This window comes from Dromiciops gliroides, chromosome 2, assembly GCF_019393635.1.
Source record: "Dromiciops gliroides isolate mDroGli1 chromosome 2, mDroGli1.pri, whole genome shotgun sequence".
NCBI classification, from domain to species: Eukaryota; Metazoa; Chordata; class Mammalia; order Microbiotheria; family Microbiotheriidae; genus Dromiciops; species Dromiciops gliroides.
Window position 1 is genome coordinate 531,857,529 of NC_057862.1, and position 18,967 is coordinate 531,876,495.

At 40.0% G+C, this 18,967-nt stretch overlaps 2 protein-coding genes across 5 annotated transcripts in view; one reads left to right on the forward strand and one right to left on the reverse strand.

Annotated features, from left to right (window-relative positions):
• Positions 1-996: 996 nt before the first annotated feature.
• On the reverse strand, positions 997-11,729 carry TM2D2 (TM2 domain containing 2). The gene is made up of 4 exons (XM_043982597.1): positions 11,355-11,729; positions 8,835-8,922; positions 3,034-3,149; positions 997-1,920 (listed from the first exon to the last, which is right to left on the reverse strand). Exons 1-4 carry the CDS (start codon positions 11,585-11,587, stop codon positions 1,707-1,709), a joined length of 651 nt encoding a protein of 216 aa, XP_043838532.1. The 5' UTR covers positions 11,588-11,729; the 3' UTR covers positions 997-1,706.
• Positions 11,730-11,895: 166 nt separating this feature from the next.
• The window catches only part of ADAM9 (ADAM metallopeptidase domain 9), a 98,398-nt gene continuing 91,326 nt past the window's right edge, over positions 11,896-18,967 (forward strand). The window contains exon 1 of one of the 4 annotated variants that reach the window (XR_006354744.1): positions 11,896-12,156. Coding sequence is in view for 3 of the 4 variants with exons in the window: in XM_043982594.1 (XP_043838529.1) it covers positions 12,048-12,156 (109 nt within the window). In the remaining variant the exon portion in view is untranslated. The remainder of the gene's footprint in view (positions 12,157-18,967) is intronic. The other 3 variants (XM_043982594.1, XM_043982595.1, XM_043982592.1) reach the window with 3 other exon arrangements.

Sequence of the window (18,967 nt, forward strand, 5' to 3'; positions counted from 1 at the left end):
GGTAGGGGGCAAAATCCTCAAACCAAAACACTCTATGGGAAGAACATAAAATTATAGAGTAGGAAAGGATTTTGAGATTGAGTTCAAATTCCTCATTTTTAAGAGGAAAGGATTTGCTCCAAGTCATATAGCTGGGTTAGAATGTGGATTTCCTTCAACAATGTGCTTGGTAAATGTTTAACAACTAGTTGGGGCAGGGGAGGAATGGGACAACACACACTTTTAAATTTAATCTGCATTAACACTTTCTTAACTCTAGACAATACTTTTTTTTTTTTTTGCTGGGCAGTGAGGGTTAAATGACTTGCCCAGGGTCACACAGCTAGTTAGTGTCAAGTGTCTGAGGCTGGATTTGAACTCAGGTCCTCCTGAATCCAGGGCCAGTCCTTACCCACTGCGCCACCTAGCTGCTCCCTAGACAATCATAAAAACAATAAATCAAGCACTGACTTGTAATTTTTGCCAATCTCAGAATTGTAAATGCTCACAATGAAAATTTAACAACTGGCTTCCAGAGCAAGTTCAAGCTGGTGCCCTTCTCCTTAAACTCAACTCACCACTTTTTCTACCGGTTCATACTACCTCTATGACCTCCAAGGTCCTTTCTGGCTTTAAAATTCTACAATTCTGTATTTGATTTCCACTTTCTCCCCAGTATTCAAAATAAAATGTAAACCTCTTGAGGTTAGGGACTGCTTTGGTTTTGGATTTACTTTTGGTTTGGTTTGTAAGCTGAGCACATTGCCTGGAACAGTGCAGGCACTTAATAAATGATTGTTGAATGAATGAAAATTCTTAGTGCAGAAACCTGTTTTTCATTCCTAGTACATGAAGACTTGAACCATAACTTTCCTCATCATAAATTTTCATTTGTTATTTATGTGAAAGCCCTTATACGAGAAGTGATTCTTCTATTCGTTACTAGGTCCAGAATTTGAGAGGGGAAATCTCTTCCAAGAGAAATATCTGATCTCAGATACATCACTCAGACATCTCTTTAAAAACACAATTTTAATGAAGTCATCCATACACAGTAGATAACACCACTGGGGCACAATGGTGACACCCAAGGGCTGTGAACAGCAGTTCAGAAAGCTTGGTTCTTATAATACACTGAAGTAGAGGCTTCACTTTGCTTGTTCAAATGACAATATACCTTTACAGTTTTTCTGTTTGGCCAAATGTTTTATAGAACATAAGAATGAAGTCAACAGTTTTGGTATTCATTAAAAGCTACTTCAATTTCCACCATTTGCTGAAGATATTTTCAATAGTTGGGTTCATCTCAGGTATCTTCTTGTGCAGGGAGCATGACGGGCCAGGTACATTCTAAAAACGCTCACTTTGTTAACATTTCAATATAAGTTCCAAAAGACCGAAGGCATACTACTGTAGAGGGAAGGCATGCAAAAAGGTATAGAAAGCCTTTTGCTGCTTACATCTGAACAAGCATACTTATACCTTCTTTTCTGTAGATAAAAAGTTGATTTTTCAGAGCACTGTTTATCATTTCCAGACTGCAACTTAAGAGCTGGCTTCCAAACCTAAAGTCCAACAATATTGTCCCAGCAGATTCTCTTCTAAAAAGGATAAAACAATAACTTAGTCTGAGATGGTGGAAGAAATTGTAGTTTGTAGAGCCAAGGTCAGGAGAAAGGTCATTCACTTTCCCATGCCTCATCAACTCTCAACAAGTCTAGTTCTCTTCAGTAAACAGTACACCAGTTGCTGCCATCACTAGGCATCAGCCTTCCAGTAATAAGCAAAATAAGGTCAACAAACCACCAGATCCCAAGTCCTCCAAGGGTCAGCAATTTCCCTACTGCTGTACCCGTATGTCCCAGACAGAAGCGATCAACTCCAAAACATCCCAGGAAGAAGGAGTAGAGCAAAGTGGTTATGAAGTAGTGTCCAGTGTACCTAGAAAAAATTTTTTAAAAAGGTTCTTTACTAGGTGAAAGTTAAAATGTTTGCAGCCCAAATGAAATGATAGAAAGGTAGTATTATGCTATAATAATTAACTTTGGTTCCCTCTGGTGGAAGCCAGAGAAATTTCTCTAAATTCCAAGATAAATTCTACCAATTACAGTATCATGAAACTATTAGTTCAAATAGTTACTGGCTTCAGTGAAATTGAAATGCATAGATGATTATGGATATAAGGCTTTCTGTGGTTTAGAGCTCTTTTTGGCTGTATTTATTCTAGGAAGGCTTGTCATACTTTAGTCTAATTTCTCTAAGGCCTCTGAATTATCATTTTTTCAGATTATTCTGTGATAACAATTGCTATAACATGTTCATTCACAGGATCTTCTCTCCACAATAAAATGCAATACCATTAACTGCCTAGCTTCATTAACTGCTCTAAGATTAAGCCATAAATAAATTCATTCCCTATCTTGCTTTAGCCTGAAGGGTGAGTTTATATTCTGAGACCCTAAGCATATGTTTTCTGTTTAACTATAAATAAAGTGAGCTTCAGTGGGAGAAGCCTGCTTCCTTATTCAGTTCCTTCTGATACTACAGGAACTGCCAGGGTAGGATTTATGCCTATAAACTCCGACAGTTGGAAAGGGCCTTAGAAGTCACCTAGTACACAGAAGACACTTAGGCTCAGAGAAGAAGAATGGCTAACCCTGGCTGCACATTTCATAAATTCAGAATTGGAAGGGACTTAAGAAATCAGCGCCCTCATTTTACAAATGAGGAAGGAAATTGGAGCTCAGAAAGCACAGTGACTTGCCCAAGTTCCCAGACATAGTTCGCAGAAGCACCCAAATCCTCTAACTTCCAATCCTATGCTCTTTGTACTCACAGTTAGTGACAGAGCTGAGACTAAGGCCTCTGGCTTTCCAATCCCCAGAGAACTTTTCTCACTTTACCATATTGCTCAAGTTTGACTTATGTACCAAAATAGCTACATTCAACCTTCAAAACCTAAGTTAACAGGAAAAGTCAGGTTAAGCAATGACAAACTAAAGACAGAGAGAAAGGGAAGAACTTCAAACTAATCATTTTCAAGGTAACACTCACTTTATACAGGGTTTATTCTCTCTTAAGAAGCTTCTAGGGCCGGCACATTCAATTCCATACAGGGCGTAGCACTGTACCGAAGTATGTTCCACATCATTGTAGGCTTGGCCACCAAACTATGGAACCAAAAATAACTTATCAAACTTTAAAAATATTAATTACTTTCAGTATGTTTGGGTACAGGGCGCTAACTCACTCCTTGAATTCTGATAGGTCTACCCTATGTGTTCTGTATTTTTTATTGTTTTCAATCATTTTGTTTCACAAAGTTGCTCAGGGAATTAAGTGTTAACTTCTTCAGTAACACACAGAAAGTATAAGAAATGAAATAAATGCTGTTTGTTTTATGTAATGTTAAAGATGATTAATATTAAATACTTCTAGAAAAATGAATAGACTAAAATATTTATGAATTTGCAATTTTAAAACAATTTGAGATATCCATATTTTATATAATGACATGCAATCATGGAAGAACAGAACTGCATGGATATCAAGGAATTATCTGATCCAATGCTCTGTCTTTAAGCATATGAATTTGATGTCTGTTGAACTGTCAGTTTTCTGTCAGACCTAGGAATTAAAGTCAAGAAATATTTAGAAAAGCACCTAACGTATAGGTAGTAATGTAACATTTAGATGCTGTGGATACAAAGAAAAAAACAAAAGACTTCCTTCTCTCCAGGGACTTGTAGTCTATTGGAAGGGTTCAACATATAGACAAATTAACACAGGATTCATCTGAAGAGAGTGCAAATAATTTACTAGTATTTCAAAGAAACATAAAACAGTACATTAAGATTACTAATTAATTGCCAGACATTCTTTCTGACCCTACTCTTTCTTTTCTCTTTCTGTCTTAAGCCTCCTTTTTAGTCCCTTTTGAGGATTCAACATCCAAGATGACACTAACTCAAAGTTAGATCCCTTTATAATTAGAACAAAACTTCACTGTAATGAAGTAATTCCAAAACTTGGTAGGTTGGTCTCATTGTACCTTCAGTATTTAACATACGGTAGGTTCTTGTGTAAGACTGAATGACTAAAAAGTTTCTAATATGTAATTTAGTATTAAAAATACATTAAAAAATCTCATCCATAGAATGGTAACTTACTGCGATAAAAAAGAACTTTCACAAAGTCTTACTTTAGTGACTCATTACTGTATGGAGGTGATCTTAGGTTCTCCAAGGCTATACCAACAGAACCTAAGCTCTGATAGGTTCTACCATGTTTGAAAGGCTTCTGGTAAGACTTGGGAACAGATTGAGTTTGTCTTGCAAGGCTCAACCTAGCAAACTACAGAAAGGAACATCACCAGAAGCCTGGTGAATATTTTGGGCCACAGTAACTCAGGAAACAAATAAAAACATAATATGATCCTCAGTTCTGTGAAGACCCTTTCCATCTCTGCAGATATGATGGAAAGAGTTGTGAGAAAAGGGATCTAGAGCACTAAGAATCACATATTTTTTAGACCATCAATAAATTCTGACTGTCCAACTGGACCAACAAAAAGACATAGTGTTGGAAGAGTTGAATCATGAGTCTTGACATGCAAAATTGGGGAAAAGTGGGGATGGGGCAAATACATAATAACAAAAGCTAACATTTATATAGCATTTACTGTGCTAAGCACTTTTCAATTACTATCTGATTGGAATCTCACAACAACTCTGGGAGGTATTATCATTATTATTATCCCCATATTACAGTAGACAAAAACAGGTTTAAGTGACTTGTCTGAGGTCACAAAACTTAATAAGTGTCTGAGGCTAGATCTGAACTGATGTCTTCCTGACTCCAGGCCCAGCATTCTAGCCAGTGCATCACTCAGTTATCTAATAAATGGGAAAACATGGCTGAGGAATATAGAATGAGAAAAGCCAAAGATTGGTATACTACACAGAAACCTAACTCTACTAGATCACAAACATCTTCTTCAAGAAAATAATTGGTAGGCACTGGATATGGCAAGCAGGTAACTAAGTAGTGAAGTGGCTACAGTGCTGAGGTTAGAATCAGGAAGACTCATCTTCATGAATTCAAATCTGCCCTCTGACATTTACTAGGTCTGTGACCCTGGGCAAATTAATTAACCCTATCTGCCTGTTTCCTCATCTGTAAAATGAGCTGGAGAAGGAAATGGTAAACCACTCCATTATCATTGTTAAGAAAACCCCAAATGGGGTCACAAAGAGTCAGACATGACTGACATGACTAAACAACAAGGATGTAACAAGCATTAAATAACATCAAACAACAGATTTTATTTAATATACAGGGAAAGACTTGTTTTTGATATGGGAATTATCTGTCAGCCTTTTATATATAGTGAGATCATTAACTTGTGAAAGTTTAGATCACAATTAGTAAAAAACAAGAACGGATAATGAGAAAAAGCTAAGATGCACATTTAGAACAACTAAATTCTGAACTACTTAAACAAGTAAATGGAAATAAAAAATGGGAAATGGACAATAGAAATGCCATAGACACTAACTATAATAACTTTATACAGAAATTTAGGAATTGTAAATTAATTGCCACAACAAGGAGGACAAAAGATTCCCCCACCCTGCAAAAGAGCCTTACTTACAAAACATCTGACTTATTCACTAAAGAGAGAAATGGCTGCCAAAGGCAAAACATGGCTAGAATGAAAACTGACTTGTAAAATCTAATGGAAACCTATATCAGATTACTTGCTGTCTTGGGGAGGGGAAGGGATGGAGAAAAATTTGAAACTAGAAATCTTATAAAAACAAATGTTGAAAAATAAAAAAAAATCTAATGGAAAAGGGTGATAGATGATTATGAACAGATTTTTTTTGCAAATGAGGGAAGCAGAGATTTTAAACTGATTTTGTCCTCTACTAAGTCAAATCATTCCAAGGGCATTACAAGGTGAAAATGGAAAAGAACTACAAAGAGAAGAAAAATGAAAAATATCTGTAAAAAATAATTATAACAAACCATTTCTTCATTGAGAGCAAGGGAATCATGACACTTTGATTGTAACATCACAGTACAATATGGACTTAAAGAAAAGGTAGGCATGTACTAAAGAGAACAAAGATGGAAAAGCTGATGGATTGGACCAAATATAAAAAGAGGTCATTCATGTTGGAGACAACACAATTGTGAATGCAGTTAGGATCTAAATACAGGGTATCAGAATGAGACATTATCAAAGGCATGGAGAAAAACAAAAACAAAAAATAAATTAAGACCATATTAATCTCAATAAAGATGGCAGAGAGAACACCAATAACTACTTACCTATATCCCTACTCTCCTATCTATACAAAATCTTTCTGGGAATTATCTATACAGGAATCAGGAGCATACTTGATGAAGTTATTATCAGAAAATAGACAACAGAGACCACAACTTTATCATTTCACAACTAACTAAATGATACAGAAAATGTAAGATTCTGTTATATTCATTGTTGGTTACAAAAAAGCATTTGCTTTGGTAGAACAAAATTATTTTTTAACAAGGTGCCTCCTATTGAGATATCAAACTCATTCAAAATTCAGTGAAAGATATAAAAACAGCAATAATTTTATTCAACAACTTTCTGGTAACAGACCAAGCAAGGAACAAAAAGGGAGGGGTAGCCTTTCCAAAGTGCTCCCAATTGTAATAGAGAAGATCCAACAAACTGCCCGGGTTAAAGAGGAGTTTCCCATGGATGGTAAGGTTCTCCTGATGTTTCTCTTTGTCATTTATTTACATTGTGCTGACTGCCTCAAGCCCAAGGACAATGTAGAGTGACCTGGATTAAATCTGTAATCATTCAAAATAGTCTGGCCTATCTATCTATATAAGAAAGACAATTGGGATGAAGGTTTTTTTGCCCACACTTTCAACATGTAACTGGATGGACAACCTCATTCTCTGTATGTACACACATATGTGTGTGTGTGCATTGTAGTGTAGTTGAGCAAGTCTTCTTAAACTTTTTCCATTCCTGACCCCCTTTTGCCCAAGAAATTTTTACAGAGTGGAGATGACTACTCATGCAAAACTTACATTGAATTGCTTGAGTGTGGGCGGGGGGAATGGGATGGAGAGAGAGGAGGGAGGAAGAGAAGTTGGAACACAAAGTCTTAAAAAACTAATGTAAGAAAAAAAGAAATTTTTACACAGAGTCAGGGATACAAAATAAGTATATATAACCTTTTACTGTTGCCAAATTTTTCATAACCCCCACATTCAGTTATGTAACCCCATATGGGGTCTTGACCCACAGTTTAAGATAGGTAAAATGATGAACTGTTGGTGGAATTGTAAACTGGTCTAACCATTATGGATAACAATCTGGAACTATACCCAAAGGCATATGCCTTTGTGCATATCCCTTGATCCAGCAATACCACTACTAGGTCTGTATCCCAAAGAGATCAAACAAAAAGGGAAAGGACCTATATATTCAAAAATTTTTATAACAGCTCTTTTTGTGGTGTGAAAGAATTGGAAATTGAGGGGATGCCCACCAATTAAAGAATGGCTGAATAAGTTGTGGTATATGACTATTATGGAAACCTATTGTGCTATAAGAAATGACAAGGAGTATGGTTTCAGAAAAATCTGGGAAGAGCTATATGAATTAATGCCAAGTGAAATAAGCAGAACCAGGAGATCATTGTACATAGTAATAGCAATATTGTTAATGATGATCAGTTATGAAAGACTTAGATATTCTGATCAATACAATGATCCAACACAATTCTTAAGGGCTTGTGATGAAAAATGCTATCTACTTCCAGGGAGATAACTGATAAACTGAATGCAAATTGAAGTATAATTTTCTCTTAAAAAAAAAAAGTATCACACAGAGATCAATTGAGAAGCACATGGTGGGTATGAGCAGGTTATAAATTATAAGTAATGAAGAATTCTGAGAAAAGAGTAAAAGACATTAAGGAATTATGTGATAGGAAGAAAAATAATAGGAAGATGGATGATGAATGGACAGCCAATGCACTCCACTGCTACTTTTACAATGTCAGGAGAAAGTAAGAAAGCCTTCCAGAATATTGGTAGCCCTCCTAGAGGTGATGGGTGGGAGGACCTGGATAAGAGCCACATGGGATAGCCTGGCATGTGTAGACTTTGATCTGCATTGTTGGAAGGAACTCTCAAATAGAACAGATTACAGATTCATTTGAGCACTGAGGGGAAAAAAACTACCTAACTACTCAAGAGTTAATAATAGTTTAGGTTCAAAAAACAGTACTCAAGGGAGAAAAACCTAACTGGTCAGATCATCCACCCTGAGTCTGAAGGTCACAAGTATTTTTCAGAGGCTAATTCAAGATGGTAAATGGTTTTCCTTCTACTGCCTAGTTTGTTGTCTCACCTGGAGAGTAAAATAGCTCTTCTTTGAGCTTTCGTTAAAGACATGTTCTGATTTATGGCTGATGATGGGTTTTGGAAAAAAAAATCCAAAAGCTTCTGTTGATTTCAAGAAGTCAAAGGCAGGCCTAAATCAAAGGGAGATTGGTTTTGACATATGGGCAGCTTTTGCTGAGAAACTGTACCTCTATTAAGGGAGGTTAAATGTCTTGCTTCATTTTACCTACAGCCCTTGGACTTGGAAATTTGTTTTATGGTAATATTCATTACAACAAAACAATTTGTATATTCCCTTGATGTCTATTGTAATGGAATTTAAACTGCATTTTTTCTTTCAAAAATAAAAGTTATGAATGGTATTTACCACAAAGTGCCAGTCATTTGTGTGAGAATACTTAGAATATTCTATGTGGAACAGTTTATTAAAAACTCACCTTGACACACCCATAACCCAGTTCCTGGGAAGCTGTTGAGTTTCCAACATGATCCACAGGGTCATCACATTTTATAAATTCATCAGGCCTGTAAACCACCAGTAAAATGAACATTGTTAAGAGACCTTTGTATATAGCTGTTTATCTTGCATATTCCTTCATCCCAAACACTGGAAATTTCCCCATTTTTCTTCCAATCACAAACCTTTGTCTGTTAGACTCATCAAAGAGGGATCAAATATGCTCCTTTTGAAATGTTCTTTTATGATCTGAGAATAGTGGGTCAGGTGGCAGAGTCTCAATGCAAATTATAATGACCTTGGGGCAGCTAGGTGGCGCAGTGGATAGAGCACCAGCCCTAGATTCAGGAGTACCCGAGTTCAAATCTGGCCTCAGACACTTAACACTAACTAGCTGTGTGACCCTGGGCAAGTCACTTAACCCCAACTGCCTTACTAAAAAAAGAAAAAAAAAATTATAATGACCTTTCAGGATTTTACTACTGGTCATCATAACGTTCTGTAACAAGTTGACTTATGGAATCTTAATATTGGAAGGAACCTCTGAGTACACTGCATGATAGATCTAGATCTGGAAGAAATCTCTCATTTTATAGATGAGGAAACAGAAGTCCAAGGTTTATGTGACTTGTCCAAGGTCATACAGGTAATTACTGTCCTAAGCCAGATTTGAACCCAAGTCTTCTAAACACCTCCAACAACCTCAACAAGTGATTATCCAGCATCTGCTTAAAGAACTTCAATGACAAGGAACCCCCTGACTCTAGAAGCTACTGAGTCCACTTTTGGACAGCTCTAATTTTAACTTGCAATTAATTAAATTCTTAACGTATAAATTATTATTAAATTATAACTTACAACTTACAGTCCAAGTTCTGCTTGAGCTGAACAAATGTAATCCCTCTTTGACATGACAACTTTTCAAATGTTTCAAGATAGAAATAATATGCCTATATTACTCTTTACCATGCTACACATCCTTAGGTCCTTCAACAAATCCTCCCGTGGAATGGTTTTGAGGCCTCGACCAATACTGATTGCTTTTTTCTGGGTAAGCTCCAGTTGGTCAATTCCTCTAAGCAGCTAGGTGGAATAGTGAGTAGAGCACATTGGACTTGGGAGTCAGGAAGACCTAGATTCAAGTTTGTTCTCAAACACTTACTAGCTGTCTGACCCTTACTCTCTTATTTGACTCAGTTTGAGGAATGGCTGAATAAATTGTGTGATATATGATTGTAATGGAATACTATTTAACCTCTTGATTCTGTTTCCTTATCTGTAAAATGGGGATAATAATAGTACCTACCATTCAGGGTTCTTGTAAGGATCAATGAGATGATATTTGTAAAAATGCTTAGCAAACCTTAAATTGCTATATAAATGCTATCTATTATTATACATGATACCCAGAAACAGAGAGGATACTTAAGAAGTGGTTTGACCAGGGCAAGGGCCAATGAAACTATAACCTTCCCCATTTTGTTTCTCTTATTACCCATTTAGACAAAATTAACTTGTGGCTGCCATGCTCTGGGGCTAACTTCCACAGGGAGCTTGTAATTCACAAAATCCTGGGGGGACTCCTGGTACAATTTGCTCTATAGTCACATATTCTTCATCCTATATGTATTTGCACAACTGATTTTCTGAATCGGAGTAAAACCTAGTACTTTATCCCTATTAAATTGTATCCTTTACAGTCTTAACTACTCTTAACTTGGATTCCATACCTGAAGCCATCAAGGTATCAAAATTATCTTCCCAATGCTATGGATTTCCCAGTTTAATTTACCCCATCAGAACATATTTCACTAAATGTTTAGGCTAGATGGCAACTCCTTCCTATTTTATTGGACATCTTCATGCAGTGGTTCCCCAAATTCATCTCCTTTGGTGGCTCATCTGGAAGGTTTTTCTGATCCAATTCCTCCCTTTGAAGGTACTCAAGAACTTGCAAATTTGAACCTTTTAAGAACCAAGGGTGACCCCTGTGCCAGGAGAATGTATATGGGACAAAGGAAGAGATAACTAGAGGTTTCAGTGTTTGTTTGTCGTTATTTTTTGGGGGGTGGAGGGAAGGTGTATAATCCCTGCGGGCAAGGACTTTTTTTTTTTTTTTAGCATCTTCAGTTTTACACAGCAATAGGCATTTACTACAGGGCTGATTTATAAATCCTTGAGAAATTAAGTTATTCGACTTTGCACAAAAAGTCAGCCCACCCCTATTTCCTCTAGCCCAGGGCTTGCCCCAAAGCCAAGTTCCCACCTGGCCCTGCAGACCTGGAGAGTGCACCAACCCCTCTTGCATTAGCAAGGAACCCAACTACCAACTGCCGACAGCCCCATCCGTCACCTGCCCTTCCATGCTCAGAGCAGGAAAGCAGCTGGGGTCTGTGGGTCACCCTCCTCCCCGGCGGCGGCCGAAGGACTGGACAGGGTCCTGCGCATCCTTTTCCAGCCCTCGCTCGCTCCCCCGCCTCCCGAAGCCTGGGCCGCTTACAGAAAGGCGCACAGAATGACCGGGGAGCGGGGATCCGTGTACGCCAGCATCTGCGTGTCGGGGCCCTCGAGGCGGGCCGTGCCCGCAGGTCCGGTGGCCATGGCCTCGGGCTCGGCCGTGGTGTTGTACGATAAGCTCCGCGACACACAGTGCAGCAGCAACAAGTTTCCCAACAGCAACGCCGCTTGGCCGCACAGCAGCAGGTAGCTCACCGGGAAACCCCCCAACACCATCCTCCCGGGGGCTGGTCGCCGTCACCCGGCCGGGGTTAGAAATCCAGGCCCCGGCACAGCGGAGCCGCCTAGGCCGCCTCGCCGAAGCTGGTCGGCGCCGCACGACCCCGCCCTTCGCCGAGAGCCGGCCAATGGAAGCCCTCACTTGGAGCCCCCCCACACCCCCTCCTCAAGGCTTTCCGGAGGCGGAGCCTCGTGATGGACACTCCCTCATTGGCCCTCGCGGAGTCTCACGTGAAAAGGAAGAGCGGAGAAAGAAGGGGAGGGAAAAGGATCTGTGTATGGGGCGTGGCCCGCCAAATGGGCGGGCCGCCTTGTTCGCGACTCGGTCCCCGTGGGACTTGGAACCTGGATTGGTGTGCGCTTGCGCGCGTTGCCTCTAGCGCTCCGGGTCGAGTCTGGGATGATGGAGGAAGCAGAGGCGACGAAGCAGTAAGCGAAGCCCCAGGAAAGAACCTGCATGGATTTGTTCTCCTGCGCCTTGGGACGCCACCGGCGGCGGCGGCGGCGGCTGCTGGGGCTGCTGCTGCTTGCCTGTCTGGGGCCGGCCCTGGGAGCGGCGCAGTCAGGTGCGTGGCCTCCCTGTTCCCTTTGGGGAATCTGGCTTGTCCCTTTCCTTCCCCGAGGGGGCAGGGGGCGCGGCGCACTGGAGCCTGGGGCAGGGGAAGGGCTGCGCTTGGGACAGGCCTTGGGGTCTCTGGGCGGGAGCCATCCCCTCCGGATCTCCTCCCTCCTTCCTCTAACTTTAGCCCTCCCTTTGCACCAGGCTCCCACTCTTTTACCCCAGGCTTCTACCCCTCTGTACCCCAAACTCCCCCCTCCCACTTTGCCCCAGCCTTCCATCCCTCAGTACCCCGGGCCCCTTCCACCCTTTTACCCTGCACTCCTTCCTCACTTTACCCCAGGCTTTCACTCTTCTGGATCTCGGGCTGCCCCCATCCTTTACCGGGCGCTTTACCCTAGGCTCTCCTCGCCCCTTTATCCCGGGCTTTCAATCCTTTGTACCCTGGGCTCCACCCACCCCTTGACCAGGAGCTTTAGCCTGGGCCCCCACCCCCCCTACTTTAGCCCAGGCTTCTACCCCTCTATACCCTGGGCTCCCCCCATTCCTTTATCAGGTGCTTTGCCCTGGGCGCCTCCCCCCGTCCCTTTCTCCCCTCTGTACCCCAGTTCCTGTCCCTTTTCCCCCATCCCTCCCCTTGTCCCGCTTTACTCAGAATCCCGACATTGTTTTTACCCCAAGCATTCCCCTGTAGCTTCCTTTCTCCTTTTCACATAGTTCTCAGCTCCGGGCCTTTATTCCCCCCCCCCCCCATCCCTTCTAGTTCTGACCTCACATCATCTGAACTCTCAAGGTTAAACCCCTAAGCCTGTGAGTTGAGTGTAAAACTATGTCTGGAAATAAGAAGCCCAAGCACCGCGCCCACTCCCACCCCCTGACTGGTCCTGAAAGCAGAGTTAATGCTTTGGGGGCATTGTCGTCCTGTAGGTGGGACTGGTGATTTGGAGGTGGGACCTCCATACAAATTTACTAGTTTAGGATATTAGAAACACTAGAAGGTAGAATAAAAAGACCAGGTGTTATTTACTTGACTCTCTTTTTGTCCTAAGTGTTTCTCTTTGGATTTTAAGTTCCCAGTTTCTGTAGTTTAGCAATCCTTTTCTTCCCATAAATTGACTTTTGTCTCAGCATTGAGAATTAGTCATTGCCAGTCATGTCCCGGCTTCTTCCTGGAAAGAAAAAAACAACAACTTTTGCTCTTAAGTTTATTTCATCAAATTCTTTATATGCATGGAAGAAGGGTGGCTGGGTTTTGTTTGTTTGTTTGTTTTCCCATAAACGATATGATGGAATGCTGCAAAGGGAGTTTTAGTAGGGGGTGATGGGAGTTATCAATGGAGAACTGCTGACCTTATGGAAACTCATAACTTGTGCTTTTTTTTTTATCTCAATCAGATTACTCTTTTAAAAAATACTGTATTTAGTACAGGCTAGAAATTCTGGAGCCTTGAGTATTTTTAAGTTCTCTTTCAATTAAATAGAAAGTCACCAATTAATTTCTTATTGTCCATTTGGGATACTTGAGAGGCAGTTGGGAAGTTGGCTAGAGTGCTGGGCCTAGAGTGGTGAAAATTTGAATTCAACTCTGGTCTCAAACACTTACCCCTAGGTAGATAATTTAACCGATGTTTGCCTCAGTTTTCCTCTTCTGTAAAATGAAGGTTAGAATATTGGTGGTGTTGTGAGTAAAATGAGATAAATGATAAAATATTTGTAAAGTGTTTAGCACAGTGCCTGGCACATAGTAGGTATTATATAAATGTTTATTCCCTTCCTTTCCCCTCTCATTTTACAGATGAGAAAATTGAGGCTTAGGGAATTAAATGACCTTTTCTCAGGGTTGCAAAGCTAGTTTAAAGTCTGGGGTGGTATTTGAACATAAATCTTCCTGACTCCAAGTTTAGTTAGAGCTCGCTCGCTCTCTCTCTCTCTCTCTCTCTCTCTCTAAGCCAAGCTACCCCAGGGTTGGTTGGGGCGAGGTTGCAAAGAGCTCTAAATGCTAAATAGAGTTTATATTTGATGAGTTTCAAGTAGCAGAAACTTCTCTTTAATTCGAAATTTTCACTTTTTGTGGCAGGTCTTTCCTCATCAGCTACAGTTAACTGATCTTTTACAGTGTACTTATAATTTAAAAATTCCATTGTAACTTATTTGAATGTGATTTGGGGTTTGTTATATAATTGTATCTATAACTTTGTCCAAGTCACTGTAATGAATTATCTTATGACCTTACTGTAACATAGACTAAATTTCTTTCTTTCTTTCCTTTTCTTCAATGAGGCTTAAGTGACTTGCCCAGGATCACACAGCTAGTAAGTGTCAAGTGTCTGAGGCTGGATTTGAACTCAGGTCCTCCTGAATCCAGGGCCAGTGCTTTATCCACTGCGCCATCTAGCTGCCCCAACTAAATCTTTTTCTAATATTTTCACTAGCCTTATACTAATAGCATTTATTTAGCATTTTAAGATTTGCAATAGACTTTACATATTTTTGCTCATTTGATCCTTACAACACTGAGATAGTTGCAATTATTATCTATATAATATGATATAATTATTAGATATATTATCTCTCTTTCTATATAAGATATTATCTATATCATATATAAACTGAGGCTTTCAGTTTCCTTGGAAAATGACTTCCTGAAGGTCACACAGCTAATAAGTAATAGATTGCAAAGTCAGGAATCGAACCCTGGCCTTCCCCATTCCAAGTCCAACATTATTGTGTTAACAAGCTCTCTTTTCCAATAGATGGGGGGGGGGGTTTAAATTTGAAGAAATGTCTGAAAATTAAATGTAGATTATTAGACTAAGGGATCTGGAAGAGAGCAGTTTAAGAGACAACTTTAAAAAAATAAGTGAGGTTTTTGTCACAAGTAGTATCTGTTGATTATCATTTGTTCTTTTTTTTTTTTCCTCTGGTGAGGCAATTGGGGTTAAGTGACTTGCCCAGGGTCACACAGCTAGTAAGTGTCAAGTGTCTGAGGTCAGATTTGAACTCAGGTCCTCCTGACTCCAGAGCTGGTGCTCTATCCACTGTGCCACCTAGCTGCCGCTATCATTTGTTCTTAATGATATACTGTAGAAGAGTGCATTAATTTTGATGTATTTGTAATTGCTTGTGGCATGACTTCATTGCAAAATGGGAATGGCCACAACAGAATAAATGGGTAAAAGGCTGACAGGGGCATGTTTATTTTTAAGTGTTTGATTGTGAAAAGCCTTCCTTATTGAGTAATTGAACGTAAGCATAAATTCTTTAGAAATTAGTTGTACCTCACACTGGGGAAGGAAAGGTGGTTTATATGTTCTACTGCCTATTCAGGGGTGCATTTTTTATCATGCGACATTTGCCTCTTTGGTTCTGTTAGTAGTTTTTCACAGAATTGGAAAAAAAAAACTTCAAAGGTCACCTAGACCAACCTGCCACTTCTTTCACAATATGACTAATGCAGAAATATGTTTAATGTGTTTAATGTACATATATAACCTGTATCAGATTGCTTTCCATCTAGGGGAGGGGGGAGCAAAGGAATCATTTAGCCTTTGCTTGAATTCCTTCAGAATAGGGAAATATACAACCTCTGGAGCCAGTTCATTAATCTTTAGAATTCTTTTTGTTAGGAAGTCATTCCTGATCGCCAAAAAAACTACCTCATTGCAACTTACACCTGTTGTCCTTAGTTCTACCTTCTGGGACAAAAAAACTTCAGCCTATTATGTCTTCTATATGACATCTCTTTAAAAAAACATTTGTTTATTTGTTTATTTTTATCTTTATTGATTTTTTTGCGGCGCAGTGAGGGTTAACTGATTTGCCCAGGGTCACACAGCTAGTAAGTGTCAAGGCCGGATTTGATCTCAGGTCCTCCTGAATTCTGGGCTGGTGCTTTATGCACTGGGGCCACCTAGCTGCCCCCCATTCATTTATTTTGGGGTTTTTTTGGGGGGGGGGGTTGCGGGGCAATGGGGGTTAAGTGACTTGCCCAGGGTCACACAGCTAGTAAGTGTCAAGTGTCTGAGGTCAGATTTGAACTCAGGTACTCCTGAATCCAGGGCCGGTGCTTTATCCACTGCGCCACCTAGCCGCCCCCCATTTATTTTTAAGATCATTTTAAAACATTTTGAATTCCAAATTCTCTTCCTTCCTCCAGTCCCTCCCTGACCCATTGAGTAGACAAGCAGTATATCATTTATACATGTGAAGTCATGCAAAACATTTCCATATGACAGCTCTTCACATATTTGACAGCTTCCATAGGGTCCCCCTTTGTCTTCTCTTTTATAAGCTAAAGATTGTATGGTTCCCCTTCAGCCATTTTTCATATAACATGATCTCACTGCTTTCCATCATCTTAGTGCTTCTCCTTTGGACACTCTCAAACTAACCAATTCCCTTTCTAAAGTGTGGTACCCAGAATTAAATACAATGCTCTACACCAGAGTGAGCAGGGCAGAGTAATATCACATTCCCCTATCTGAAAACAGTGCCTTTCTCAATGCAGCCTAATAGCATGCTCTTGCACGACTGTTTCTGGTTCTTCTGTCATGTCATGTTGATATGTTGGAGCTTGTAGTCAACTAAAACTTCCACATCTTTTTCAGATAAAGTACTCTTGGGGCATACCTCTCCCAACTTGTACTTGTGAAGTTGATTGTTGGAATCTAGGTGTGGGGCTTTCTAGTTATCCCAACTTAATTTCACCTCTTGAGATTAATCAGCAAGTATTTATTTGGTGCCTACTATGTGCTAGGTACTGTGGTATAAAGACAAACGTAAAACAGCTCTTGCCTTAAGAGAACTTACAATCTAGTGAAGGGATGCAGCATGCCCAAATACAAGAATGAACAACATGGATACGATCTAACTGTAGGAGGTGGATAACTGCTGAGCCTTGAAGTTCCCTAGGAATTCTAAGAGGGAGAGGACGGCTGGTACTGAGATCCAAGAAGAAATATCACGTGTGATCATCAACTCTCTTACCAGTTTGGGATGCTCTCTCCTTAATGCCACCTCTTCATTTCCTAGGCTTCCTTCAAGTCAGCTTAAATCCCTCCTTCTACTGGGGGTCTGTCCTGGTCCCCTTAGTGCCTTCCCCTCTGAAATTACCTTCTATATGTGCTCCCTCTATATCTTGTATGTATCTAGTTATTTACACATTAGAATGTGAAGACCTTGAGGACAAGGACAGTTTTCTTTCTCATTTTTGTATACCCAGTACTTAGCAGAGTGCCTGGCACCTAGTGAACACTAATAAATTCTTGTGCTTGAATCCAAGTCTTCTGACTCAGTCTAGATCCTCCCCTCCACCCCCATTATCTAGGAAGCTCTGTCAATCCTTGAAGCAAATAATCATTTTTTAATTGTACTGATAGTTAAGCAGACATTCGGTTATCACATCCAAGAATGAAGAAGGTTTAAGATTATATGTTCAAGAATTAAGAGGAAAAAATTCAGTCATTTGAAAGCTTTTAACTTTTCTGGTAGTATATCCTCAGGAAGGAAATAGCTTTTTTCCTCTCTTATCTTGTGACTAAGGATGTTACTGGCTAGTGATTAGAAATCCATTTGAATTTGAGGTAGTAAATTTTTCTTGGCAAATGAAAATTGACTTTAATCATGCTTTGTTACATGCATTACTTATATTCATATCATTACCTCACTAGTAACATTCATTTACTAGGAAAATCTAAACTTGACTCACACTTATTCATATTTAAATAGCCAGATAAGACCTCCATCTTACACACAAGAAGGAACACCAATCCATTAGAGCTGGTGGGAAAGTGTCTCAGAACAAACTGATGGAAGAGTTAAAACTATTTGAAACATATAGAGAAGAGAGTTGTTATAGTACAGTAGGAAGAAGAAGAGGACTGGTTGGAATATGGATTGCAGTTCAGGGTTGGATCTAATTAGTCATGGGATTGACAGAAAAATTGTTAATATAATGACAGAAATTGTTAATACCAAATGAAATATTACTTGCCACTCTCTTGAAATATCTTTACATTCCTACTCTTCCTATTAGTTTTTTTTTTTGTTTGTTTGTTTGTTTTGACAGGGCAATGAGGGTTAAGTGACTTGCCCAGGGTCACACAGCCAGTAAGTGTCAGGTGTCTGAGGCTGGATTTGAACTCAGGTCCTTCTGAATCCAGGGCTGGTGCTTTATCCACTGTGCCACCTAGCTGCCCCTACATTCCTACTCTTAAGATACTATTCTTGATTAAGTTGAGCTGAACCACACCCTAGGTCTCCCCAGCCAGGGAGTATGCCAGGTGAGGAGCTCAGCTCAAGCTGGATCTCAGCCCCTGTCCTTTGAGATTCATGTCATGAGGGGCAAAACAGCCAGAACAAAGTGGTTTTCCTTGCTTGGATTGCCAAGGATCACTGGGGTTTCATGACCAGGTCTTGCTACCTTGTACTGTCTCCTCCCCTTCTCCTAAAACTATAAGAACTTTGACATGGCTCTCTTTGATTGGGAAATCCACTAGACATCCCATAGGGTAGTGGGTTTGCTGCCCAGTTATCGCAGTTAAAGATACTTTATTCCTCAACTTTGGTTTATTTCAGCACTTGACAGGATGTGTGCCAGCTCCATTTACTTTGAGTCTCAGTTTCCTCATCTGTAAAACTGGGATAATAATGCTCCCTCCATAGAGTTGAGAAGAGAGTGCTTCAAGTAGTGTTGAAATATTGCCAGTACAAGGACCAATGAGGAATTTACCACAGAATAAACCCAATACCAGTTTGTCCCTAAAATTTTCCTTTTATCATTGACAGAGTGGGAGGTGAGGAGTGAGAAGATAATCTGC

Coding starts and splice junctions, on each gene's coding strand:
- TM2D2 (XM_043982597.1), bottom strand. CDS start 11,587: ATGGTGTTGGGGGGTTTCCCGGTGAGCTACCTGCTGCTGTGCGGCCAA. Junction 8,923..11,354: donor GTCATTCTGTGCGCCTTTCT/GTAAGCGGCCCA, acceptor GGTGGTTTACAG/GCCTGATGAATTTATAAAAT. Junction 1,921..3,033: donor GAGAATAAACCCTGTATAAA/GTGAGTGTTACC, acceptor AATTTTTTCTAG/GTACACTGGACACTACTTCA.